Source organism: Saccostrea cucullata, unplaced genomic scaffold, assembly GCF_032062105.1.
Source record: "Saccostrea cucullata isolate Sc308-1 unplaced genomic scaffold, CSIRO_AGI_Scuc_v1 ctg3856, whole genome shotgun sequence".
NCBI classification, from domain to species: domain Eukaryota; kingdom Metazoa; phylum Mollusca; class Bivalvia; order Ostreida; family Ostreidae; genus Saccostrea; species Saccostrea cuccullata.
Window position 1 is genome coordinate 84,908 of NW_026917920.1, and position 26,991 is coordinate 111,898.

At 32.3% G+C, this 26,991-nt stretch overlaps 1 protein-coding gene across 1 annotated transcript in view; it reads left to right on the forward strand.

Annotated features, from left to right (window-relative positions):
• Window positions 1–26,991, forward strand: part of LOC134262594 (MAM and LDL-receptor class A domain-containing protein 1-like) — a 62,923-nt gene that overhangs the window by 17,431 nt on the left and 18,501 nt on the right. Inside the window, exons 13-27 of the mRNA XM_062745004.1 lie at window positions 2,477–2,589; window positions 4,170–4,288; window positions 4,968–5,113; window positions 6,317–6,424; window positions 9,240–9,331; window positions 9,756–9,882; window positions 10,120–10,280; window positions 13,682–13,763; window positions 14,072–14,412; window positions 17,993–18,119; window positions 21,099–21,268; window positions 21,439–21,520; window positions 21,843–21,964; window positions 26,380–26,506; window positions 26,712–26,875. Of these exons, the coding sequence (XP_062600988.1) occupies window positions 2,477–2,589; window positions 4,170–4,288; window positions 4,968–5,113; window positions 6,317–6,424; window positions 9,240–9,331; window positions 9,756–9,882; window positions 10,120–10,280; window positions 13,682–13,763; window positions 14,072–14,412; window positions 17,993–18,119; window positions 21,099–21,268; window positions 21,439–21,520; window positions 21,843–21,964; window positions 26,380–26,506; window positions 26,712–26,875 (2,081 nt within the window). The remainder of the gene's footprint in view (window positions 1–2,476; window positions 2,590–4,169; window positions 4,289–4,967; window positions 5,114–6,316; window positions 6,425–9,239; window positions 9,332–9,755; window positions 9,883–10,119; window positions 10,281–13,681; window positions 13,764–14,071; window positions 14,413–17,992; window positions 18,120–21,098; window positions 21,269–21,438; window positions 21,521–21,842; window positions 21,965–26,379; window positions 26,507–26,711; window positions 26,876–26,991) is intronic.

Sequence of the window (26,991 nt, forward strand, 5' to 3'; positions counted from 1 at the left end):
GACTCAATCGGTCAAACACCTGTAACTGATCCAGGTAAAATATTATTAAGACTCAATTAGTCAAACACCTGTAACTGATCCAGGTAAAATAATATTAAGACTCAATCGGTCAAACACCTGTAACTGATCCAGGTAAAATGTTATTAAGACTCAATCGGTCAAACACCTACAACTGATCCAGGTAAAATGTTATTAAAACTCAATCGGTCAAACACCTGTAACTGATCCAGGTAAAATGTTATTAAGACTCAATCGGTCAAACACCTGTAACTGATCCAGGTAAAATGTTATTAAGACTCAATCGGTCAAACACCTGTAACTGATCCAGGTAAAATATTATTAAGACTCAATTAGTCAAACACCTGTAACTGATCCAGGTAAAATAGTATTGAGGACTCAATCGGTCAAACACCTGTAACTGATCCAGGTAAAATAGTATTAAGACTCAATCGGTCAAACACCTACAACTGATCCAGGTAAAATAGTATTAAGACTCAATCGGTTAAACGCCTGTAATTGATCCAGGTAAAATAATATTAAGACTCAATCGGTCAACTTTGTGTACTTTACCCATTGCCCTGCATTTTGTCACAGTATACTCGAACTTTCCATGCAAGTCCACTTGGTCATTAAAAATATTATAAAGCAACGTCTGTAAGAAAAATAGAATTCAGTATACAGTTTTGTTTGATTTTCACAGCATTGCCATGGTAACTAAGCTTAAAAAGGTTTCTATAAAGTCCAACCAAAATCTTATTCCTCCTACGAATTTGTTCTTAAAGTCTCGTTTTAATAATTGTTGAAAATATATTAAAAGATAATAGGGCCATAAGATACTCCTGTCTAGCTAAAATTCCATCAATTTTGTTTAGTTGGATGTTTTACAGACTATAGACGATAAGGATAAACAAACCACTACAGTATATGACAAATGAAGACTTGCATTTCATTATTTTAATAGTGATGTTCCGCTATCATCTGCATATCGTGTTTATGTCTTTTAACTTATTCCCAATTCAAGAGCATGCTCTGAGTTTTATTAGCTTTTTTAAAGCAAAACAGGCTACTGACAGATAAGTTGATTGCATGCATATCAATAACTTAGTTTAAAGTCAGCATTTCCTAAATTCTATGGTCATTAAATGTTTTTGTTAGCAAATATAACCTATCGTTGGCTTGCTTTTGGCTGCCACATTTTATATTAATTGTTAGGCCTTTGTTTATATGATTTTGAACATTCCGTATACCAGATCAATAAATGACAGTGTGATCAGTCAAATGCTCACTCCTTCTCTTTGACACTTGATCACATCCCAGGAATTTACCGGGGCCATGACCTCTTCAGAGATTTATGTTGTTTGCAGATTAATTGTGAGATTGATCACTCATCCTTTTCTTAATTAGTTCACCTTATTTTAGCTCACCTGAGCTGAATGCTCAAGTAAGCTTTTTCTGGTCAAAGTCTGTTGTCTGTCGCTCTCTTAGTTGTCGTTGGCATCATCGTAAATTTTTCACAATTTAGTCTTCTTCTCTAGACAAACTGGTCCAATTTCAATCAAACTTGGCAACAGTAAAAATTGGGTAATTTTTAAAATTCATTCTCAAGAACTAGTGGGACAGAAATTATAAAATTGCTGGGAAAGCTTTCTGACATAGCATAGATTTAAGTGTTTCAAATGATAAACCCAGAGGCTAGGGTGGCACTTATATGTTCGAACAAGTTTATATATATATATATATATATATATATATATATATATATATATATACATATATATATTTATATATATATAACATATTATGGTTATGAATAGGAAAAATCTATTTAAGACCAGCAAAACCATAATCGGTCATAATTCTGTGGAAGCATCCACAGGTTTGCATCGAAATATATAGGATATTAAAAAAAATTCTCAAGGAGAGTGAAACCAGGGTCAGTTTTATTCATGTGGAAGCATTCTCAGGTTGCGTAGATTGAAGTTTGTTCAAATTATAATCCCTGGAGGTAGGGTGAGCCACAATGGACAATCAAAGTTTTACTTAGGAATACATACGAAAAAACTGAAATTTTTTTTTATAAGAACAGCAGAACCTTGATTAGTCATACATGATAGTTATGTGGAAGCATCCTGTGGTAGTGTATGTTCAAGTTTACTCAAATCGTAATCCTTTGGGATAGGGTTGGGGCTACATTTGGGCATCAAAGTTTTACAAAGGAATAAATAGGAAAAGGATCTGCCAAAGGTGAACGTTGCGGCCGGCCTATGTGCTTCTTACTTATACTTCTGGTTAGCTATAGGAAAAGGATCTGCTGATGGTGAAAGTTGTGGCCGGCCTATGTGCTTCTTACTTATACTTCTGGTTAGCTATATAAGTCTCACCAGATACTAGCAAAATTTTTTTGAGAAAATTTATTTTGAGCCCAAAGAATATGGAAAGTCATACCCTCTATGATACAAAGAATTTTGTTTTGCAGCTTGTGGTGGTGTAATAAACTTAGCAGCAGGAGAAACTAAGACATTAACAACGATTAATTTCAACAATGGAGGTCCATATCCCACTGGTAAAAACTGTGTCTGGGTAGTGAAGGTGGGTATAAAATCCTCTCAGGTTATTTTCTCTAAAGACTCGTCTATTTCATATTATAATATTAATATGAATGAAGTTAATTGGTATTTATTGATGTTGCTATAATTTCAAGTAAAGGTGCTATTTTTTTTCTTCCTAAAATTGTTATAAGTACAAACTAGTGAAGTTCTAGTTTCACCAGAGACCATTTTTTCCCAATCGTATTTCTGAGATGCACAAATAATAAAACACTATGAGAAAATATGCATGATTTAGATAAATGTGCATGTACAAAGGTTGTTCGAAAAGTGCGTGGACGACGTCAATCTACGTTATACTACTGTCAAGAAATTCAAAAAAGCACAATGTCATGTGTAAAATATCTGTTTTGTTGATATGTGAAATTTCCTGTCATTCGAGTTAATAGAAATCAATTTACTTCATTTTAAATTCAACATGTTTGATAACTATGGAGCACTCGAGTCTGGTCAAATATCTGCTATTTAAAAACGTGTCTCCATCAAATGAAATTTATTTTGCTTAAAATTGTTTCAGTAGCATATTTTTGTCAATATTTTCTTTTTTAATTACCATGCTCTGCTTTCACAAGATCAGCTACCATGAAGCGTCTTTCTCTTTCCAAGACTACAAACTGATTGCTTTTGGTTAAATTTTTTATAGATAATTCGTTTCCTCAGAAATCGACCTTGTCTGAAACAGATTTATATCATTCAAGTACTACCTGTGCCATTTAGATAAAAATTATACACATGCATGACTTTTGACTTTTTCATGCTTCTTACAACATTTTTAGAGTTTATTCTGATGTTTAACAAGAAATTGTGTAGTAAAGTGCTTCTCCTTGACATTTTTCAACGTCACCTTTTTTCTGTTTTCATTGAGTAATAGCTGCAATAATGTAGCCCTCCTCTTTTTTCTTGAAGAAAATATCAGATAAAAAATCGGAGAGGGCTAAATTAATACAGCTAATTGTTGACTACCTATCTTCGAAACTTGATTTCTTTTTAAGTAAGCAAACTGTTAAAAATCTGGAATATGGAACCATGTTAACTTCAATTGTCTAGATTTATTTTTGTTTACAGCCATTTTACAGAGGATATGACTACAGACATAATTTAGGATATTGTTCGTAAATTACTAATTTTTGACCTGCTCTGCGAAGGAATTTTCACAGTTTAACACGTAATAAGTTTGAAATTAATCTTGAGATTTTATTAAAAATTAGAATAATTGATAAATCTATCCTACCAAGTTTTGATAACATGCATATGACGGTAAATAAAAAAAAATATGACAGAAGTCCAGGAACTTTCCGAACAACCCTTGTTCATAAACTAAAATTTTTTTTTCTAAATATCTTAGTTGTTTTAATTTATGATAAAAATACTTTTGAAAAAATGTAGATCTATAATGCAAAAGTATTGCCGACTTGTTTGGAAATGGAGAACCATAAAGAAAACCATTATAGGGACATCTTTTACGGTTCCTGTTACAATCTGTACTAAAGGTAGATATGTAATGAACTTACCTTAAAACCTTGATTCCTAAAAATAAGTCCATAAATTTTATAAATTAACCAGGGTCCGGCTGGAAGAAATGTCCAAATGACCATAAAGGAGATGGATTTAACAACGCAAAATGGAGCGTGTAGCCACTGGTTAGAGATACAGTATAACCTGCTAGGACAGACAGGACCTAGGTAAAACATTTATATACAGGATGTTTAGGTTTTTTTTAACTCATATGAGCTGAAAGCTCAAGTGAGCTTTTCTGATTACCCGCTGTGCGTCGCCCATCTGTTGATTTGTCTGTATGTTTGTCTGTAAACTTTACACAATTTAACTTCTTTTCGAGAACCAGACGTCGACTAGGCCAATTTAAACCAAAATTAATACAAAACATCCCCCAGTAAAAAGAAGTTTAAATTGTTAAAATTAGGGCCAACCCCAGAAAATCAAGAAAAAAAGGTGTGGTCATTGCAAAAATCTCAAGAACCACTTGGCCAGAAAAGTCGAAACATGTGGAAGCATCCTGGGGTAGTGTAGATTCAAAATTGTTCAAATCATGACCCCCGGGGGATAGGACGGGGCCACAACAGGTACCAGGTATTTTAAGGGAAATCAGGTGAAGAACAGCAGGCCCAAAGTTACTCAGGTGAGCTTTGTGGTCCATGGGTCTCTTTTTAATTTACTATTATGATTTGAAATACATTTTTTTCAAAATAGTTCATAATCCTTTGAAATCATAAAGACATTCTTGGCAGAAGCTGTAATATTTTCTTTAAAATACAAATATATTTTAAATTTTGATTGACAGATGCTCAATCTTTTATAAGAGAAAAGAATGTTATCTAATTACCTGTGAACTGGATATTTTAGACGCTGTGGAACAGTCGCTAATGAGGTTTATGTAAAGTCCGACAACGGCGACCCCACAACAATGTTACTGAAATTTGACAGTACTTTCGCTTCATCTGCATCAGCTGGCAAAGGATTTTCTCTGGAAGTGACAAGCGTTGGTCAGAGTAAGTATATAAAAAGATGAGTTTAAGCTTGTTGTTTTCTCTCTAAGTACTCACTGTAGTGGGTGTATCTCTAAGGACGCGGTACGGTTAATAGAGACAATTTGGATAACATTTAATTTGTACAGTAATACAAACTCGTAATGAATAATTTTGACTCGTAATAAACTTAACATTGTTTGTTTAACTCCTTTCAAGAACGTTTCATTTTTCTGGTGAAGGACTGCAAATTTAGATGTGTTCTAGGAAGGTAGTGTGTTTGAGCAGACTGAGTGATCTTTTAATGCTAGCGCCGCTCTCTTGGGCAAATTGTTTATGAATCATATTCCCAATTGTTATAGTGGATCAAGTCTAGGAATTTTGCTCTAGTGTTGAGTTGTGGTGGATATTAAATGTATGTGTGGTCAATGAGATGTCTAGTAAATTGTTAATTCCACATACATGTAAATAGATTTTAGCGGATATGTTTACCTTTTTTGTTTGCTTCAGGTTATCAATGTACAAATAACTATTAGATGACCCATAAATACTTCTCTTTATGAGTGAATTGTTTTTCTTAACTGAGATTTTCAAAAAAAAATAATAGATTCAGTGTCAGGTTTCCTCTCTATATTTACTTCTTTAGTGATGTACTCGGGTTTTATCTTTCTACTGGTTTAATTTGCATAACGATATGGTGGAGTATGTCAATGCTTCATAATGTGTGAGCATTTATTTACCTGTTCCTTAAAGCCATTGTATTGTTCCTTGCATTGCAGCTTTTGTGCAAATATCAGTAAAAATGCATCAAAAAGGCGATCTTCTAGCGAAAGTTTTACATCTAGACTTCCAGCGCCAGAAATGACCATACTTCAAACATCTTAATAATATTTTACCTGACCAGATCTGTTTCAAAATCAAACAAACAGAATTGCATGGTGAGGTTATTGGCAATATTTGTTTTAGATTGTTTTCTCATTCCATTTATCCATGTGCATGTGTGTACTACACACAAAGGTTATTGTACAAACACAGAGAGCCGATAAATTTGTTTAAAATCAGATTTATTTTGTTTTCTCATTCCATTTGCACTTCCATGTTATCACACCGAACATGTGTGTACTACACAACAAAGCGTATCATTTTTTTTACTCGTATACAAACACAGAGAGACTTAGGATAAATTTCGTTTTGTAAAATTAGTGGATTTATTTTGTTACTTTTCAGCCTGCAAGTCAGCTCCCTGTAAGCATGGGACGTGTAATGATGTCGGTGACACTTATTCATGCACCTGTGATCCCAATTTCACTGGAAAAAATTGTGATACCCTGCTTGGTATAGTTTTCTTTTGCAATTATCTCTATAAACGTAATATATTCAAACTTATATTACTTAAATGATGTCTATCTTTTGGTTAACTTAAGCTTTTCAGGAAAATAATTTAATTATGTATTCCTGTAAAGTCACTTGATATTCAGTTGTCAAACCAAAGAAATAATTTCATCATTAAAACCTTTTGCAGGAATAGTATAACATAATTGTCTCTGGAAAAAGTTTTTATATTATAGATAATTATTTCGAAATTGCAAAAATCATGAGTTTGTATTTATTTATATATGCAAAAAATCTTTAAAAGAACAAAAAGAACTTAGACAGCTACTGTGAAATAAAAATTTTTGTGGGGGTTTAATTTTTGTGGTTTTCGAGGTATGAAGAGACCCAAGAATTTATATCCATAACGAAATGCAATTTTACACATATATTACTACTGAACAATTCGTCAACCACGAAATCAAATGCCCATGAAGGCATGAACCAATATGTTTTCCTCAAACCACGAAAATTTGACTCCTCGAAAATATGTGATTTTACAGCATTTGTTTAGATTGCTAAAGTATCAGTTTTTTTTAAATAAAACTCTACTTGTGTTCTAGTCATTCAGAGAAAATTTCTTTTAATACTTGATAGAAAACAATTGTGACAAAGCTTTTCTGCAAAAGGTACTTATATAGAATATAGAAATAGAGAGAAGACACACTTATTAAAGAAGAAAGTGTTAAATTGATATATATGTTTACAAGGTAATTGTTTATTTTGAGTCATATGTTTACACGGTAATTGTGACACATGACTGAAACCACTAAATTTATGGGTTATAGTTAAAGAACTCTATGCATAATATAAATATTGCATGTAGTTGATCCAGCGAAACATTGAAAATTCTCACCCAAAGAAAACTATTGTCAAACCGAGGCGCAGAAGAGGAGTGAATTTCTTCTTCTTTTTCTTTATAAAAAATATGAAGAAAAAGAGAACATTATTTTGAAAGAACAGGTTCGATATTTTCATAGTTGCAAGAATGTTAGATGACAATCGTTTTACAAGTTCAATACTCTTATTCTGAAACAATAGATTAATTTTAGAAAATCAATGAAAAATAAAAGAAACTATGAATTTGCATCAGTAAATTAGTTATGAAGGACTGTTCTTTTTCTGATATAATTTCAAGTTGTAATATGTATATTATAAGTTTTGGAATTATGTTTAGTATAATTCCAAGAAACAGTAGAAAATATGCACAAAGAAAAAATGAAAAGAATAGAAAACAATGCGGGAATCGATCGTTTTTGCAATCATCAATTTTACACAATTTTATATTACTGAAACCACTAATCTTATGGGTTATAGTTAAAGGCCTCTATACATAATATAAATATTGCATATACAGTAAAACTCGGTTATAGCGAAGTCCTGGGGACTTGTGAATTTAATTCGCTATATCCATAATTCGTTATATCCGTATAATGAATTGGTTTAACCATATATAGCAAATTCGCAATATGCATGTTTTCCTTCAAGTATTATTACCAAATATTTAGGAAAGCAAATATTACAAAATATACCTTTGATAACTAAGGTTTTATTATGAATTGAATTTTATAAACAAATGCTAAAAGAAAATAAAGTTAGTTCGATTCATCAAATTTTGAAATCTTTGAAAGTTCGTTACAAAAGATGTAAATTTAATTATATTTAACCTCAACGGGACCCAAAATCAGTTTGCTATATCCGTAAATTCGTTATATCAGAGTTCATTATAACCATAAAATTTTACAAAGATTTGTTAAGAATTTTGCAAGGAACCCAGAAAAACTTCGCTATATCCGTGAATTCGCTATATCTGTGTTCGAACTAAACGAGTTTTACTATAGTTGATCGAGTGAAACATTGAAAATTCCACCCCAAGAAAACTATTGTCAGACCGAGTCGCAGTTTAGAGGTGAAATTTATTTTTTTCTTTTTCTTCATAAAAAATATGAAAAAAGAGAACATTATTTTGGAAGAACAGTTTGAAAAAAGAGAAATAGTTTTCATTAATCTATCTTTTGTCTTGGCTCAGATTTTACGAATTAATAGTTTCTTTTCCCAATTCTAAATATGTAGTGATAATTAAAATTGTATTCAAGGTTAATGGAGAAAATTGTTAGATTAATATTGCATATTGAAAATATTTTTTTCCTCATATAATACTTTATATTTGATTCTTTTTAAGGTTATTTTAACTTGATTTTTGAAGTTCCCAAAGTCTGAACCACTTGATCAAGGTTTTAGCCTTTGTAGGTCTATATTATCTAAAGATAATAAATAAATTTTAAAAACATGTACTGGAAGTTTGATTAAGAGAATGGTACACGACATTTCATATCATTCAAAGAGTTTCCTCATAATTTTTCAAAGCCCTGATCAGAAAGATTACTATTTACGATCGAGTTGGCAATATTTCACCCATCTTTCGGCGGTGGTCAGGTTAACTTATAAATTGATAATAAAGAATGAGGCAAATATGAACATACCTAATGTCTGTATGCATAAAATGTTCCCCAAAGACCAACAAAGGTCAATGTTAATAAAATAATATTGGTTTACAAATATCAAACACTATTGTTTTAATTGTTAATTGTGATAAGTACAGACAATCATTTAAACCTATTTTAAAATCTGTTAAAGAGTACCAGACAATTTATATCTTGTCAATACCTGATCATTCTATTTTACATGTTTTAGGAAAAATCACTTCATCTATCAATTTATTCTGTCGTATTTTATCGTTATATAAATCTTGTATAGTGTTACAGATTTATTTTTTTAGGCACTGATACGATTTCTTGTGGATTTGAAGCTGGACAAAACTGTCTCTTTACAAATTCCCCTACAAACAACTACGACTGGATCATACGTTCGGTAAACTAATGATTATTTCAGTATACATATACATGTACTTTATGATTCAGTTGTTGCTTAAAATTCTAATGGATTCCTGCTGGATAATTTTCAGATAGAATTTTAAAAAATGGAAATGCGAGTTCACCTAAGCTTCAATACTAGTTTACGCGTATGCTACCTTACAATACATATTTTTTAAACTGCGTTATCGTTAAATTTTATTAAAAATATTGTATTTAAGTATTTAACTGAATTGGACAAAGGTATTTCAATTGAAAAATCTAGAATTATATTGTATGTTCAGAAATCATCAGTAGCCGAGATATTTTCTCGTTAAGTTTTTTTTCTTAAATTTGTTCAAATTACATCTGAAGACCTCATGAAGTTGCAGACGAGCTGTCATACCTGTTTGTCAAAATTCTCTGACGTTTCCATTTTACAGGGTAGCACGCCGTCTAGCGGGACGGGTCCATCTAGAGCTAAGGTGGGAACACAATATATGTATGCAGAGGTTTCCAGCCCCGTAGCACAAGGAGATAAATTTCAACTTGAAACGCCTTTAATTTTAGGTATACCAAGGTTCTGTAGAGAAACTATTTAAGTATTTAAATCAAAAATGTTAAATAAAAATACGGCGATTACATGCATCTTCCAATTGCTTATTCTCAGTATTGTTACTTCAATTTCCTAGATTAAAATTATGGCGCATCAAATGAAACAGTTATTTTTAATGTTTGATGTTACAATATTTATCATATTAAGAATAAACAGGATATACATTATCTTGCACTTTCTGTTATCTTAAGCTATCCCAAGATGCATGTCTTTCTGGTATCACATGAATGGTGATTCTGTTGGAACACTGAACATTTTACAAAATGGAAACCAGGTCTGGACCAAATCGGGAAGTCAGGGAAACCAGTGGATTAAAGCTGAAGTTGATATTGCTGACACTGTCAATTACCAGGTAAAATAATTGGATTATACTGAAAACAATATCAATGGCATGTATAATCTAAATAATTCTTCTCTTTGATGAATTTTGCAAGATTTCAATAAAAACACAGTCTGACAAGTATTAATCCAAGAATGAATAAAAAATTAATTCTCTACTTAACAGAAAAAGTATTTCTATTTATATATACATCGTATACAGTACCTTTTCAGTTCAAGATCAAACAATATCTAAGTTATCATTCGTGGACAAGTTTGATATTTTCATAGTTGCAAGAATGTTAGATGACAATCGATCGTTTTACATGTTAAGGGGGCCGACTCTAGTTTTCATTGCGCAATATTTCGCACATCATAGTAAAATGAAGCATATTTACTGTTTTAAAGCAACTTTTTTCAATTGATTAATAAAATTAAACAAAATTAAGCAATAACAGGTTTAAAAATGTAATTAAAATTTCACATAACTGAATTTTTGACCGATTTTGCAACTGATAGGTAGGTTGACGTCGTTATAGTGTGTTTTTGACGTTATGATAAACTGAAGCTCTTAAAGAAAGGGGTAATAAAAATGTTATTAAATAAAAAGTAATAAACATACGCTCTTGAAATTTACTACACAGGAATTTGATAATCTCTTCATCATATTTTATTATTTTTTGTATAAATCCTATGCATGCGTCATATTTTGTAGCACTCTATAATAACAGAAAAATTCGTTAATTTTTGGCGTTTTGAGATGCCCCCCTCTGGTAACAAGACGGTAGAATTTTGTGTTTTTTACACATAATGTACAAGATAGTTTTACTCATCATATGGTATAGTTTGAACAAAAACGCTATTGTAGTATTTGTATAATTTGCTTTAAAGTGCTAAAAATTGTCACTTTCCTTTATAATCCTATAGTAAATGTACCTGTATTTTGAGATGGTCCCTTAGAAATACCTGGACGGTAGATTTCGCCCAAACTTTGCATGTACACTAAAGTTAATGTCAGTTATATATTGTTTAAAAATGAAGAGTTTTGCTATTGTAGTTTTCAGGCAATAAAACCTAAGTCGGCCCCCTAAAATACATGTCCTCTTATTCTGAAACAATAGATTAATTTTAGAAAATCAATGAAATATAAAAGAAGCCATGAATTTGCGTCACTAAATTGGTTAAGGACTGTTTTTTCCTTAGATAATTTCAAGTTGTAATTTGTATATTATAAATTCTGAAATTATGTATAGTATAATGAAGAGAAACGTAGAAAAGATACATTAAGAAAAAATTAAAAGAATAGAAAAAATGCGGGACTCTTACAAGCAGTCACCAAGTTTACACTCTAGCATTAAAACCAAGTCATTGATATTGAATAGATAAAGAGCCAGAGCACGTTTGATAGGCATTTTCACCTACTCTAGTAGTGATTTCTCAAATATATTGTTTAACCAACCATTTGTCATTTTATCTTAGTGTATACATTTATAGAACCTGAAAGCACACAATGATGTTTTAATGTTTATAGTTCCCTCATATGATAAATATGAAAACTGTTCAAGCAGTTTGTATAGATTATATACATGTAGTAGATAATGAGGTATCCACTAATTGATGACCAACTGCTGCCAAAGGCCACCCTTAACCAGAAAAACAACTTTTGAATAATTTTATTTGGATATGACTACACTTCATTATATTTGAATAATTTTGTTTTAAGACAGTCTTCGATCATATTGAAAATGATGAAAATATTTGTTCAATTTGCTTCCCATATTATCTTACGATTTGGAAATCTGTCTTTTTATCCACCTGAGTTAAATGGCTTGGCGAAGTGGTATGATTGCTTAATCGTAAATATGGTGATTGCGAGCTCAACATCCACATTTTTTTTTTCATATGTACTTTTTTCTTTGAGTATATTATGCTTTATAATACACATGCTTACATAATTTCAAAAAGTTTTAAATACATTTTACACTTTTATTGGATTTTTAAAATCTTTTTTCTCAGAATTAAAATACTGAATAAATAAATTGTCGATGGACATACATGTACTTGGAACTATGAAAATACAACACTGGACCACGAATTCTATTATATACAATGTATTTGCAAAGGTATATCTATAGAGATACTGGTACACTGTAAGTGATTTCCTTTTAAACTCTTGAGTCGGTCGTGTCCTCGGTAAGGCAGCTATGGCTCTTTAAGACAGATCCCTAAATCTTAAGATTAGGGGAAAAAAATTAAATTACTTTCTAAAATCATTTTTTAGTATGAAAACTACCTTTATTTAGACCAAAATTATCTAAATATAATGAAGTGCAGCCACAAATAAAATTATTCAGAAGTTATTTAATTTTCTGGTTCAGGGTGAACTTAATTAACTCAATAATTTTCATATTCCCACTATAATATGAGGGAACTATCAACATTTAAGTATCATTTTTGAGTGATTTGGTTTAACGCATGTAGAAATTAAGACTGCATGACGAAGGTTTGTTAAACGGTCTGAAATATCACTACTAGAGTAAGCGAAAATGCCTATGAAATGCGCTATGGCTCTTTATGTTAATAACTTTGAAGCAGAAATGTGGACCAAAATATGGCGAACAAATTGCCAACTTTGCGTTAAACATTAACTCAACCTAATAAATAAGAAAAGGAAAGGCCCTTTCTCAATTTCTATTTTTTTGTACCGTTTTTTTTTTGGTGGGGATATAATTTTGGACTATTTTGGCAATTTTTAAAAATTCACCAAAATAAAAACCGCTAAATTCGGTGTCTACATGACTTAGGTTTGTAAGCTTCCCCATTTTTGAATGATTGTTATGGCAGATCACCGGTAAATAAGTCAATAAACAGCTTTATAGATATATCCGTACTATTGCGATATATTTGAAAAAAAAAACACAAATATTCAGTTCTATATATTTCTTTTTTTTAATTTGGATTTCATCACTGCCAAACGTTTTATTCCAATCGTTCCTAAAGTAATAAAGGCCAGGTTTGTTTAACAATGGCTTCGAGTCATCTGTGATTTAAAACGGCACACTCGTGGCCATTAATTCAACAACTGATGTTTTTACTCTACATGTACTTGTTATAATTAAATATCTGAATATCAGTTAACACATATGTGTGAAAATATTGCGATTGGGATGGGTTTTTTTTTCTGTAAAGAACAGCGTTTGGAATGCATTGTCAGCAAAATGTCGCTAACTGAAACATTAAAATACAGTACAGATTTGAAAATATGTAGATGTAACCTATATATGAACTGATTTTGCATAGAAAAAATAAGTTCGCGGCCTACTTTCATTTTTAAAATGAGTGAAAAGGGTATTTACTCAGTTGTGTAATGACCATTTTTGTAGCGGTCACTAAACAATCTATGAAATTCAAGACAAGATTTCTTTGATTAATTAGGTCACAATTGAAGCTATCCGTGGGAGTTCATGGCAAGGTGATATTGCCATAGATGACGTTGTATTATCGTCAACACCTTGTGGTAGGTTTCTGTTCACTTATTATCTCACTTGATAAAATCCAACTTATTTAAAGCCCGAAAAATCTTATCAATCCGCATAGATCTATTATTACATGTATGTCATTTTTTTCTCTCCAAGTATTATGCTGTATATAAGATATTTTTACTTTAATTGGTAAAATTCAAGTTATTTCAAATGAAAAAAAAACTACTTGCAAATATAAAGGTATATTATTTTTTAATGTCACTTTTACTATTTAATGGTGTGTTAGATAAGATGAGGTCTGAAAAGAATATAGATATCAATTTCTAAGATATATTATATTAAGGTCAACCATCAACTCCACAACCAAGTACACAAGCACCAACTACTCAACAACCAACAACCCGCCAACCAACAACACAACGGCCGACAACGCAGGCGCCAACTACACGAGCGCCAACAACGCAGGCGCCAACCACACGAGCGCCAACAACGCAGGCACCAACAACCCGCCAACCAACAACGCTACAGCCATCAACACAACAACCAACAACTCGTCAATCGACGTCACAACCAGTTACAACTAGGCCTACAACTACTCAGCTGGACCTCCACTGTACCTTTGAAGATAATACTTGCTTCTTGCGAGATATAAGTTCAGATTCTTTTGACTGGACGATTAAATCAGTAAGTAATACAGGTCCATTGTATCAGTAATACTGGATAAGATTAGTAAGTAATGCAGATCCGTTATATAAATAATACTGGATAAGATCAGTAAGTAATACCAGGTCTATTGTATCAGTAATACTGGAAAAGGTCAATAAATAATACAGATTCATTATATCAATAATACTGGATAAGATCAGTAAGTAATACCAGGTCCATCTATTGTACATGTATAAGTAATACTGGATAAGATCGGTTAATAATACAGGTCTATTTTATCAATAATACTAGTACTGGAAAAAAAATACTGGATAAGATCGGTTAATAATACAGGTCTATTTTATCAATAATACTAGTACTGGAAAAGATAGAAAAGTAAATTTATGTCCATTATATGGTAATACTGGATAGGAAAAGTAAGTAATATTGAGCTATAATAACAGTTAGTGATATTGGATGTTAAAGTAAATAACTAATACTGGCAAAAAAGATCAAGTTATACAGGACCATTTATCATTAATACTAGGTGATTAAAGCGGCAATACGGCTGCAAGTCATGTGCTTTTTCATTCAAATTTACCCAATATCTCATTCAAGAATAAGGTAAAAAGTTGAAGTAAGCATTTGATAAAAATAAATATTCTCTCCTCATACAAAATTAACGTAATAAGTATCTGCCGGAAAATCAAGGGTCGTACAACTTAGTTCTGTTTACTTGTACCACGTGAATTCTAAAATGACACTGCATACAATGTACGTAGGGTTTACGATTATAATGAAATATTAAGAGTCATTCTCTGTAAGAATCAAAGAATTTAGAAAAAAGTTGGAAATGGTACATCACAGATTTTGCTGATTTTTTGCATGCAACGTAGAAACACCATGTATAGAACATTTTTGGGGTTAATTTTTTATTTTGAGTCCGGGTTGCCATGGTAACCAAAACCACCATTTTGAGGCCAAAAATACGGAGCAACCTACTGAAAGTATACAATCTTCATCATAAATTTACATTTTCTGCATTTTATTTACAGATTTAATTGTTGCCTACTCTGATAGAATATTTGTTGTAGTAACTACCACAACTGATGAAATTATCCAGTAGTTGGTCATAAAAGAGTTGTCTTTCAGTGAAAAGTGTGAATTTTTCAAATTTTAACAAATTTGCAAAAATGTCAATTTTTGGCATTTTCTAAGCGTAGTAGCAAGAAAACGCAGGCAATCCATAACAAACAACTACCATCACTGGAAAGGTCATTCCTTACTCAACAAAATATAAAATTTCTAGAGTGGTAATATTTCTTGAAATAAAATAAAACGAAAATGAAAACGGTTGCTATGGAGATTTTGGATGAATTTGTAGATTCAACATTTGGCTCTTTTTTGTACGTATAGCTTTAAAAAATATCAAAAGTAAAACAAATCACACTACTAAACCTCATAATTTCAAAATAAAATGATAAAAATGTAAATTCATAAATTTAACAAAAATAATGTGTTACTATAGCAACCAAAAAGTCAGGAAAAATCACTGTAGCTATTGGCGTTTTCATTATGCAGAATCTGTGGCCTAAGTGCATTATTTTAATTTCTTCAATAAATAGATAACACTTATCAAATATTTGTTATTTCACTAAAAAAGTAATTAATAAAAATTTAGGCGTCCCAAATAACGTTGCTATGGTAACCAAATAGTTTTTGAACACTTCCTTATAATGGTTGCTATCACATATATTGTGATACTGACAAGTATACAATGGATATTATAAAAGCTTCATTCGTGATTTTTTTCTCTTTTTCAATAAAATAAATTGAATTTAATTGTATTTTACTAAATATCAAAATAGTAATTCATAAAAGTAAAAGCAATTCTGAGAATCAAAATTTCTTAACTCTCCGGTAAATTAATAATAGTTAACATATTAGTCTGTATTCAGACGCATTTAACATGATTAAGTACAAATGTTGGCGTTTTGTGTATTGGGGTGCAGGAAAGGAAAATCCACCAAACCAAAATGTCAAACAAAATATCTTTCTGCAGTTCCAATACAATTTGCACTTCAAATGGTAATTTAATTTTTATATGTCATAAGTGTATTTTTACGCTGAGTTTACACTTATTTTTTTTATTTGAAAGCCACGGAGATACGATAAATGATAGCATGTATCAACAAACCTGTAGGGTAGAACCTTCGCGAGCCCCACGTGAATGTCGCCGAGATCCCGTTTCTTCTTCATCCAATGATTATATTAATTTTCCAACTAAATTTTTGTCAGGAAAGTTGCTTTTTAATTTCCAGTCCTATTTTTGGTTTTGTTTTTCGTTTTGGTCTACTTTGTCAATGTACCAGGCCTACCGGGCTTCCCTCTCTTACCATGCTGTTTTGTTTATGAAAACTTTACGCATGCGTGTATAGCATGGAATGACTGGAACCTCGAACACGTTGCGATGTATATATTTATGGGCCATAAATAATAATTAATTTGAATAGAATAATCAGAATTATTTACTTATGAAATTTGTAATTTTCTGAAAGTGTATACATTCATGAGTATGAAAAAAATTCCAAATCCTATAGGAAAATTTTAACAAGTCTGTTTTTGAAGAGATGCGTCATATTGTAACTTTAGATATCAGTGAGCAATACTGAACGTTAATATATTAAGTAATGATATCTAGAAGATAATAACAGTTAATAATACTGGACAGTGAGGTCAGTAAATGATACAGGACCAATTCATATGTAAAACAAGATAAAATTAGCAAAACAAATTGTGTAAACGTCTAAGAATTGGCACGTTTTTGACGTAGGCCTAAGTCACCGTTGGAAACCCAGGTTATATGATATAGAGTATTTTTGAATCCAATCAAACAAAACTAAATTATATCAATGTTAAACTTGATAAGACGAGTTAGTAAAACTAGATCATTATTTCAAAATTTAACTAGACAATTATGTAATAATTAAGTATGATACTAGATTACAGGAAAGATTACAATGAAGCGCATTGAAGTGGTAAAATTTTCCGTTTGGATGAAACGTTCTGAGTCATGTTTTGAGCGTCAATTATATCAGAAGGGCACGCCCATTTCTTTAGAAACGAACAAGAAATATTCGTCGCAACGTTTTAGGACACCCCACTCTTTGCGACAAGCAACTAGAGTTACGCCGGAATGGAGATTTTTAAAGTTATGAGAGATTTAGAGAGTTCCAGCTTCCGTAAAACACGTATTGCAACGAATTTGTAAACAATTATGAATTTTTCATGTTTATTGGAGATTCCATAACACATGTATTGGTCGAACATGGGCTTATTCTGTGTTTATGTAGACCGTCAATTTGATTGGCTATTATGTTTATGGAATACCTGTTCCACAGGTATTCGAATGAACCATTTGACCGATTTTTCTTTCTAAAGAAATGGGCGTATCTTTGTATGACAATCAAGGTTCTAAAGATAGCTCAAAACGTTCATTTCAAACGAGAAATTTTACCACTTCAATGCGCTTCATTGTTATATATATGTTTACTTTTTTTTTAGTAATAAGTGTTGTAAATTTGATACACAATAAACTGTTTATGATGTGCTATTTCAGGGAGGTACACCATCACGTGGAACAGGGCCCTCGTCTGCTTATGAAGGAAATAAGTATTCTTACATAGAAGCATCAGGAAAAAGGACAAATGCAGCAGCCAAGCTGCAAAGTTCAGATATTGCAACAAGTAAATTTTTTAATAGTTTTTTGTGTCATTGAGTGATCTGTCACTATCTTTCAAGTTTGTTGTCATTCATGTGTTGTCTGTTTTACAATTAATGTTATCACTTTTGCTTTGTCTTTATGCATTAAGCTAAATGGGAAATTTTTATGCGGCCTTTAGATGTTCTATTTTTAGGTCTTTCCACCTTTCTGTGGAAAGACCTATTGAAATTGTTCTGTTTATTAGGTCTTTCCACCTTTCCGTGGAAAGACCTATTGAAATTGTTCTGTTTATTATTATTATTTTTATTATTTTTCCGCCGAATGGTTTTTTGTTTCACAAGTTATTGAGGAGATTTATAGTTCATATGAATGTACTCCTTAAAAGATTTTTTCGTTTGACCCTGTGTATATGAAATTCGACCCCTTTTGGAGTTACCGCCCCTTTCGCAAAAATATTTGTTATTGCTACTCCTCCGAAACCGTAAATTGTAGAGGAATGAAACCTTCACCAATGTCTTAGACTAATTAAGAAAACCTTAAATCCTTCATTGCAAAAGTATTCATGACCCCTTCAATGAGTTATTGCCCCTGAAACTTTTTGAATTTAACAAATAATTAAACATTTTCAAAACGAGAAGTCGTAGAGACATAGGACCAACTGCATAAGATTCATTGACCTTTGACCTTAAAATTCATGTAAAGGTCAAAGGTCAAGGTCATTCCAAAACTGAGAAACTTAGCTCTTTTTGTTTCTCTTTTGTCTTTCAACATATACTTAATGTCTATGCATCATTACTATGTACTTTTAAAACTATTTCAAAGATTTCATTCTTGTCCCCTAACATTAACCCTTTTTAAAGTTATTGCCCCTTGTGTGAAAAACCTATTTTTTGCTACTCCTCCGAAACTATAGACCGTAGAGTCACCAAATCTTCACAAATGTCTTAGGAGTCTTTACGCTTAACTTCACTGTATAAGTGCGAAAGGATCTCATGACCCTTGTATGAGTTATTGCCCTTTAACTTCTTTGTACTTACTATTAAACCTTATAACTTGCAAACTATAAGTCATAGAAGCATGGGGTCAATTGCATTATGACCCTTGACCTTTGACCTTGAATATTTTTTCAAAATCAAAGGTCAAGGTCATTCCAATTTTTTTCTTTAATTTAATTTTTTCTGTGCTTTAAGACAATTCTGGTTTCTTTTTCATGGAATATAATTTTAAGGAGTCAGATATATAACAAATTTGAAATTCAAAGAAGGTGGAAAGACCTCTTATTGTTCTGTGAACAATAAGTCTCCTAGTTATTATTATTTTTCCGCCAAACGTGTTTTTGAATTTCAAGATTTATCGAAAAGATTTATAGACCATAAGAATGTACTTTGTAAATGATTTTCGCAGTTGACCCTGCGTATATGAACTTTGACCCTTAAAGGAATTATTGCCCCTTTTGCAAGAAATGCTTGTTATCGCTACTGCTCCGAAACCGTAAACCGCAGAGGTTTGAAACCTTTACCAATGTCTGCGACTACTTGGGAGGATCTTCGGATCTATTCATTGCGAAAGGATTCGTAGACCCCTTCTATGAGTTATTGCCCCTGAAAGTTTTTGAATTTTACAAATAATGAAAAAAATTTTAAAACGAGAAGTCGTAGAGACATGGGACCAACTGTGTAAGATTCATTGACCCTTGTCCTTAAAATTTATGCAAAGGTCAAAGGTCAAGGTCATTCCAAAAATGGGAAATGAACGTCTTTTTATATCTCTTTTGTTGTACAACGTATACTTCAAGTCTTTGCAACATTAGTATGCCATCTTAAAACTATTTGAAAGATTTCATTCTTGTCCCCTACCATTAACCCTTTTAAAAGTTATTGCCCCTTACGCAAGAAATGCTTGTTATCGCTACTCCTCCGAAATCGTAAACCGCAGAGGTTTGAAACCTTTACCAATGTCTGCGATTACTTGAGAGGACCTTCGGATCTATTCATTGCGAAAGGATTTGTAGACCCCTTCTATGAATTATTGCCCCTGAAATTTTTGAATTTTACAAATAATTAAAAATTTTCAAAATGACAAGTCGTAAAGTCATGGGACCAAGTGCATAAGATTCAGTGACCTTTGACCTTCAAATTTATGCAAAGGTCAAAGGTCAAGGTCACTCCAAAAATGAGAAATTAAGCTCTTTTTATATCTCTTTTGTCTTTTAACACATAAAATCATTCTTTGCATCTTTCATATGTACTCTTAAATCTATTTCAAAGATTTCATTCTTGTCCCCTAAGATTGACCCTTTCAAAAGTTATTGCCCCTTATGAGAAAAACATTGTTATTGCTACTACTTCAAAACCGTAGACAGTAGAGGCATGAAACCTTCAATAATGTCTTAAGGGTCTTAAGGCAAATCTTCATTGTATAAGTACTAAAGGATCTAATGACCCCTTATATGAGTTATTGCCCTTTAACTTCTTTGCACTTAATATTTAACCTTATAACTATAGAACTAAAAGTCGTAGAGGCATGGGGTCAATTGCAATGTGATCCTTGACCTTTGACCTTGAAGATTTGATCAACGTCAAAGGTCAAGGTCATTTGATTTCATTTTAATTTTTTTTTTAATTTTCACTATCTTTCAAGCCATTTTCCTTGAAAATTAAATTTAGAGATTAAAATAAAAAAAAACTATAAGAAATTTAAAAAGGTGGAAAGACCTCTTATTGTTCTGTGAACAATAAGTCTCCTAGTTTTGTTAATATTTTTAAAAGTATAATTGAATACTTTTATTTGATCTTACTTGCAGTGTTACAGAATTATAAGTAACTCTTTCTGTTAATATTCAGATCTCTTACCTTGAAATTGCGTCATGTTCTTTGTCATATAATTTACATTTATACATTTTATTCACTGGACTCTGTGAAAGATTATAATTCAATATATAATTCTAACCCTAACCCATATATAATCAACCAATTAAATCAAATCCATGCTGTATTTCTAGGCCAGATTTTCTGTCTGTCTTTCGCTTATCATATGTATGGCAAAAATATGGGTTCCCTGACGGTGGACATTATATCCGCTGGTAACAACCAGACTCTGTTCAGTGAAAGCGGGGACAAAGGAAACAAGTGGAAAACAGCATATATTTCAGTTCCACCAACAAGTGGCAATGTAAACATACTACATTATTTTTAGTTTTCATTTCCTTGAAATTATCTGTATAACCTGCTGTTAATTTTCACTACAAAAATGTATAAAGCTTTGAGTTGTTATTGAATGTAAAGATTGCAAATTAAATTTTTAAAATTTAAACAAAACAAAGTATAAAAATTCTTTCCTAGATTGAATTTACTGCCACCCGTGGAGGAGGTTTCCGTAGTGACATAGCAATTGATGACGTTCACTTCCTGTCAGGTGACTGTGGTGAGTGGTTTATCTTCTCAGTTATTTCTGTCTTTTTTTTATGAAGTCGATGCAGAAGGAACGTCAGTTCGTACATCTTGGACATATTTAATCATCTTAATTTCCTAATTTTGCATCATCTTGAAATGCTAATTTGTATAAACTTTCATCAATATATCCAAAAAATGCTCAAATTAATAGCATGTTTGAGTTAAAACTTAGCCAAAAAAGTGTCTTGATGCAAACTTGGTTCAAATTGAAAGAAAAAAAAATGACCTTTCCTTGCGTTATCGATGTAAGAGGATCATGAGTCTGTAGTGTAACAATGTATCTCCTATTCCAGTTATCCCCACCACCACCACACCCTCCCCTGTGAGTCCGCCTTTCAGCTGTACCTTTGAGCAGGGGACAACCTGTTTCCTGACTCAATCAAAATACGACGATTTTGATTGGACAAGTAAAAGTGTGAGTTCATTATAAGTTGCTGTACTTTTTTCAGTTGTTCCTTAATTAGGGGTTTATGTTCATGTTTTCCCTTTATTTTCATATAATAGGGGTTGGACGGGTGTTTGATGTTTATTTACTTGGTTTTATATTTTGGTTTTTCCACTAAAGTATTGGAAAAGGCTTATAGATAATATATGCACCGTGTACTATATTTAAAACAGTGGTTTTGATTAGATTTTGATTTTGTTTCATACAAAATAGTACATATATTACATGTTCATGTCAACTAAATATCTGAAAAGGGTTTGTTCTCTTTAATAAGAAGTTAGTCACTTGGATTTTATACAAAAATAAAAAAAAAATAGAAGGATAATGCCATTCCATGGAATATTTTGAATTGATAATTTTTGTATTGTTTAGCTACCTAAAATCAATAGCAAATTATTATTATTATTATTATTACAGATATGTTGCAAAATGGTTATGCGATCATATTCTCAAATTTTATGGGACTATATGTAATCAATCTTGCCACAAATCATTTGTGTGATTAATAATAGGCACCATTGGTTTTCAGTTAGTCAAAATCTTAGTACCCTTTAGAGCTGTTAAAGGTACTTGGACACAGATTTGAAGTTATTATTTTCTCTATAATATTACGACTTATATATTTTAATAGCATTTCACACAAAAATTAATTAAAAAATCTTATTTCGTTTAAAAGATATTGAAATTTCAAATTTTTCGGCGGGTTTGATTGACATATCGTTGCACTCTCACAAATTTAATTTTATTCTTAATCCGTAGGAAGAGTGGCAATCTCATTTTGTATAAATGAAAAATATTAATACTATAATCCAGAAAATTCAGAGAAGACACGTTCGAAAGCAAAACAAACACACAATATATTGTCAGTCCGTGCAGTTGTGGTAAGCAGACTGTGACGATTGAACGCACCCGGTGAATTCTAAATATAAACAATAACAGAACTCGAGCCCTGTTTACAAAAACTGTGTACATAACACGAGTGTGCTCGATTTGCTAAATTCTGCACGCATCTCTTAGTTCGGAATGACGATACTTGTGAAGGTGTTTTGCTTTCTAACATTTCTACTCTGAATAAAATTATTTTTCTTGATAAAAGTTTTAATATTTCTCATTAAAACACATCAAAATTGCAACTTTTCCTTAGGATTAAGAATAAAGTTAAAATTTGTGAAAGTGCAAGGATGAGTCAATCAAACCCGCCAAAAAATTTAAAGTTTTAATAATATATATATTTTTATATATATAAATATATATATATTATACAGAAAAAATGAGAAAATATATCAAATCTGTGTCCAGTACACACACACACACACACACTAAAATTCCTCAGACAACTATATTATATATATATATATATATATATATATATATATATATATATATATATATATATATATATATTTTTTTTTTTTTTTCAAAAAGTTCATAGGTAGGTTTTGCTGCAAAATGTTAACCTCGTATGGAAAGATGTGACATGTATACTGGTACCCAATGCTACCCTATCCATTCCTATTTCATTTAAAACAATACAACACATGATTGCCCAATATATTTTACAATACACAATACAATGCCTGCTGCCCAATTAAGTTTCAATACATAATACAATGCCAGTACCACCCAATCTATGTTTCAATACACAATACAATGCATGTTGGCCGATTATGTTTCAATGCATAATACAATGCCAATTGCACAATCTATGTTTCAATACATAGTACAATGCCTACCGCCCAATCTAAGTTACAATACATAATACAATGCCAATTGCACAATCTGTGTTTCAGCTAGTACATAATACAATGTCCGCTGTCCTATCCATTTGTTTTCGTTACCTAATACAATGCCTGCTACTTAAATCTATGTATGTTTTAAACTTCCGCTCCGTTTTGATTTATGATAACCATGCTGAGTAATTACCTAATACAATGCCTGCTGTTCGATTCATTTATATTTCATCTCAGAATACAGTGCCCCTATCAAAGTCAGCTATTAACCTTTCATTGCATAATAAAACATGTTCAAATCAAAACCTCTCGTGGATTTTCCAAAATTAATTTAGTATAAACAAAGTTCTGGTGACAAAGCCTGCTTTTTAGCTCACCTCAACGAAGCGGGGAGGGAGATGTGATGCCGTTGGCGTTGGTGTCGGTATCCCAGGTTTTAAGTGCAGTTTTTGTTCTAAGAAGTTGTCAGAGTTTATTAGAGATGCTTGGAAATGCCTTTTTAGGTCACCTGAGTCACTCAGGTGACCTATTGCTATCCGTTTTCGTCCGTCGTCCGTCGTGTGTCGTGTGTTAACATTTGAACATTTTCAGCTTCTTCTCTGAAACCATGGAACCAATTTCAACTAAATTTGGTATACAGCATCTATGAGGGGAACAAAAATTTTGAATTTCATGGTCCCCGCCCCCCTGGGGCCTGAGGGGTGGGGCCAAAACCACTAAAATTAGTGAAATCTTTAAAAACCTTCTTCTTTACTCCTGGACATCAAGCAGGCTAACTGTTGACATGAATGTAATGAGCATTGAGTCTTCTACCAAAATTGTGAAATTCATGGCCCCAGGGTCAGGGGTTCTAGTGCTAGGGCGGGGCTAAATAGGTTATATAGTGAAAATGCATTATTTCTTTAAAAATCTTCTTCTCTGCTCCTGGGTATTAAATAAACTAACTAAGTACATAGTTATGATGAGAAAGAATGCCTCTTCCAAAATTGTGAATTTCTTGGCCCCAGGGTCAGGGGTTCTAGTGTTAGGGCGGGGCTCTATTGATTATATAGTGAAAATGCATTGAATCTCTGAAAATCTTCTTCTCTGCTCTGGAGTATTATATAAACTAACTAAGTACATAGTTATGATGAACAAGAGTGCCTCTTTCAAATTTATGAATTTCATGGCCCCAGGGTCAGGGGTTCTGGTGTTAGGGCGGGGCTCTATTGATTATATAGTGAAAATGCATTAAATCTCTGAAAATCTTCTTCTCTGCTCCTGGATATTAAATAAACTAACTAAGTACATAGTTATGATGAGCAAGAGTGTCTCTTCCAAATTTGTGAATTTCTCAGGGTCAGGGGTTCTAGTGCTAGGGTGGGGCTATATAGATTATTCAGTGAAAATGCATTATTTAAAAAAAAAAATTTCTCCTCTGACCCTGAGTATTAAATAAACTAACTAAGTACATAGTTATAATGAGCAAGAGTGCCTCTTCCAAATATGTTAATTTCATGGCCCCTATGTCAGGGGTTTAGCTATTTGGTGTAAGGAGAGGGGGCTCTACATTACATTAATTCTTTGAAAATCTTTTCCTTTGCTCCTGGGTATTATGCCAATGATCTAAGTATATATATATATTTATGATGAGGAAAGGTGCATCTAGCAAAATGGTTAATGCCCCCTGGGTCAGGGGTATCGGGGGGGGGGGGGGGGTTACATAGTCAGAAAATAAATGAATGCTTTGAAATCTACTCATTAGTATTAATCAACCATATTTGATGAAATAACATTTATGATGATAAAATTTTGAAATATGTGGCCCCAGGGTCTGTGGTTCCTGTGGGATGGGGTGCAGAATTGCATGGTTTAGAATGGAAGTGCATTTTTCTCTTAGTTACTCTGATCTACTTATGGGTGTTAAGTGACTATCTAGTAAGCATTGCTAAGTGTATAATTATGATAAGCAATAGTGCCTCTTTCAAAATCGTGATTTTCATGGCCTCTGGTTTAAAACACAAACTAAATTCAATTGTTGGAAAGTTGTTACATGATACTCAGGTGACCTATAAGGCCCGTGGGCCTCTTGTTTTGTATCGGCAAAGATGTTGTATATTAATTGAAGCAAAGGAACGGCAAGATTAACGTTTTGGAGCATTTTTGTGACGATTGAAGTTTTTGGTGCAGGTTTCATTTCTAAGTACATATAAGCCCTATGTTGAGAAAAGTTGAATGGATGATGCATCTAAAAATACACTACCAGACTTGCTGGTTCTGACCTATATTTTCCTAATGAGTGAACACGGTTAAAGTGGATGATACATCTCAGGATGCATATACTACCAGGCTTGCTCCGGATGCTGGATCTGACCTATATTTTCCTGATGATATTTGGGGCACGTCTCATATCTAAGTAACTAAAAGACCTGCTATTCTGACTAAACTTGCACGATACATTGTACATCTGAGGATGCATGTTACCAGGCTTGCCTTGGATACTGGAGCTGACCTATAATTTCCAGATAATGACCCAGGTAAATGTTTTGGGTGTAGGACTTTTACCAAGGAGGTATAGGTCCCATTTTAAGTATGTTGCATCAAGGGATGAACACTCTCAAACTTGCTTCAGATGCTGGATTTAGATAACAAAAAATATTCCACATTTTGTTTTAGGGCCGAACCCCCTCTTCAAATACTGGACCCAGCGCGGCATTTGAAGGCAGTACATACTCCTACACTGAAGCTACTGGTCGTGGGGATGGAGACAGAGCTGTCCTTGAAAGTCCAGCAATTATAGCAGGTTCGAATTTTTATTGTTTTATCTGTAAACGCCGTAAAATGCATTAAATGGCAACACAATGCCTGATTTTACCTGATTTTGTTTTGACTATGAAATTATTTTCCTTATATTATGAAGGTAAAACTTAGCTTGAGCAATAAATTACATATAGAGATTTATTATTAAGATTGCCTTCTTTATCACGTGTTTTGAATGTTTTGTATAGCTGATTCAATGTGCCTGTCCTTCGCCTACCACATGTTTGGGAATAAAATGGGCGACCTGCAAGTCATTTACGATAATATGACAGTCTTCGCTGAGTTTGGGAACAAAATGGACAACTGGCATCAAGCGGAAGTAACTCTCCACCCCACCACCACAGGAACAAATGTAGGAATCAATAATTATTGCTTCAAGAAAATCATAATTTACTTCTATTAGTCAAATATTCTCATTAGATTTTCACAAATAGATCTGTTAAATGAATATGAAAAGATGTATAAAGG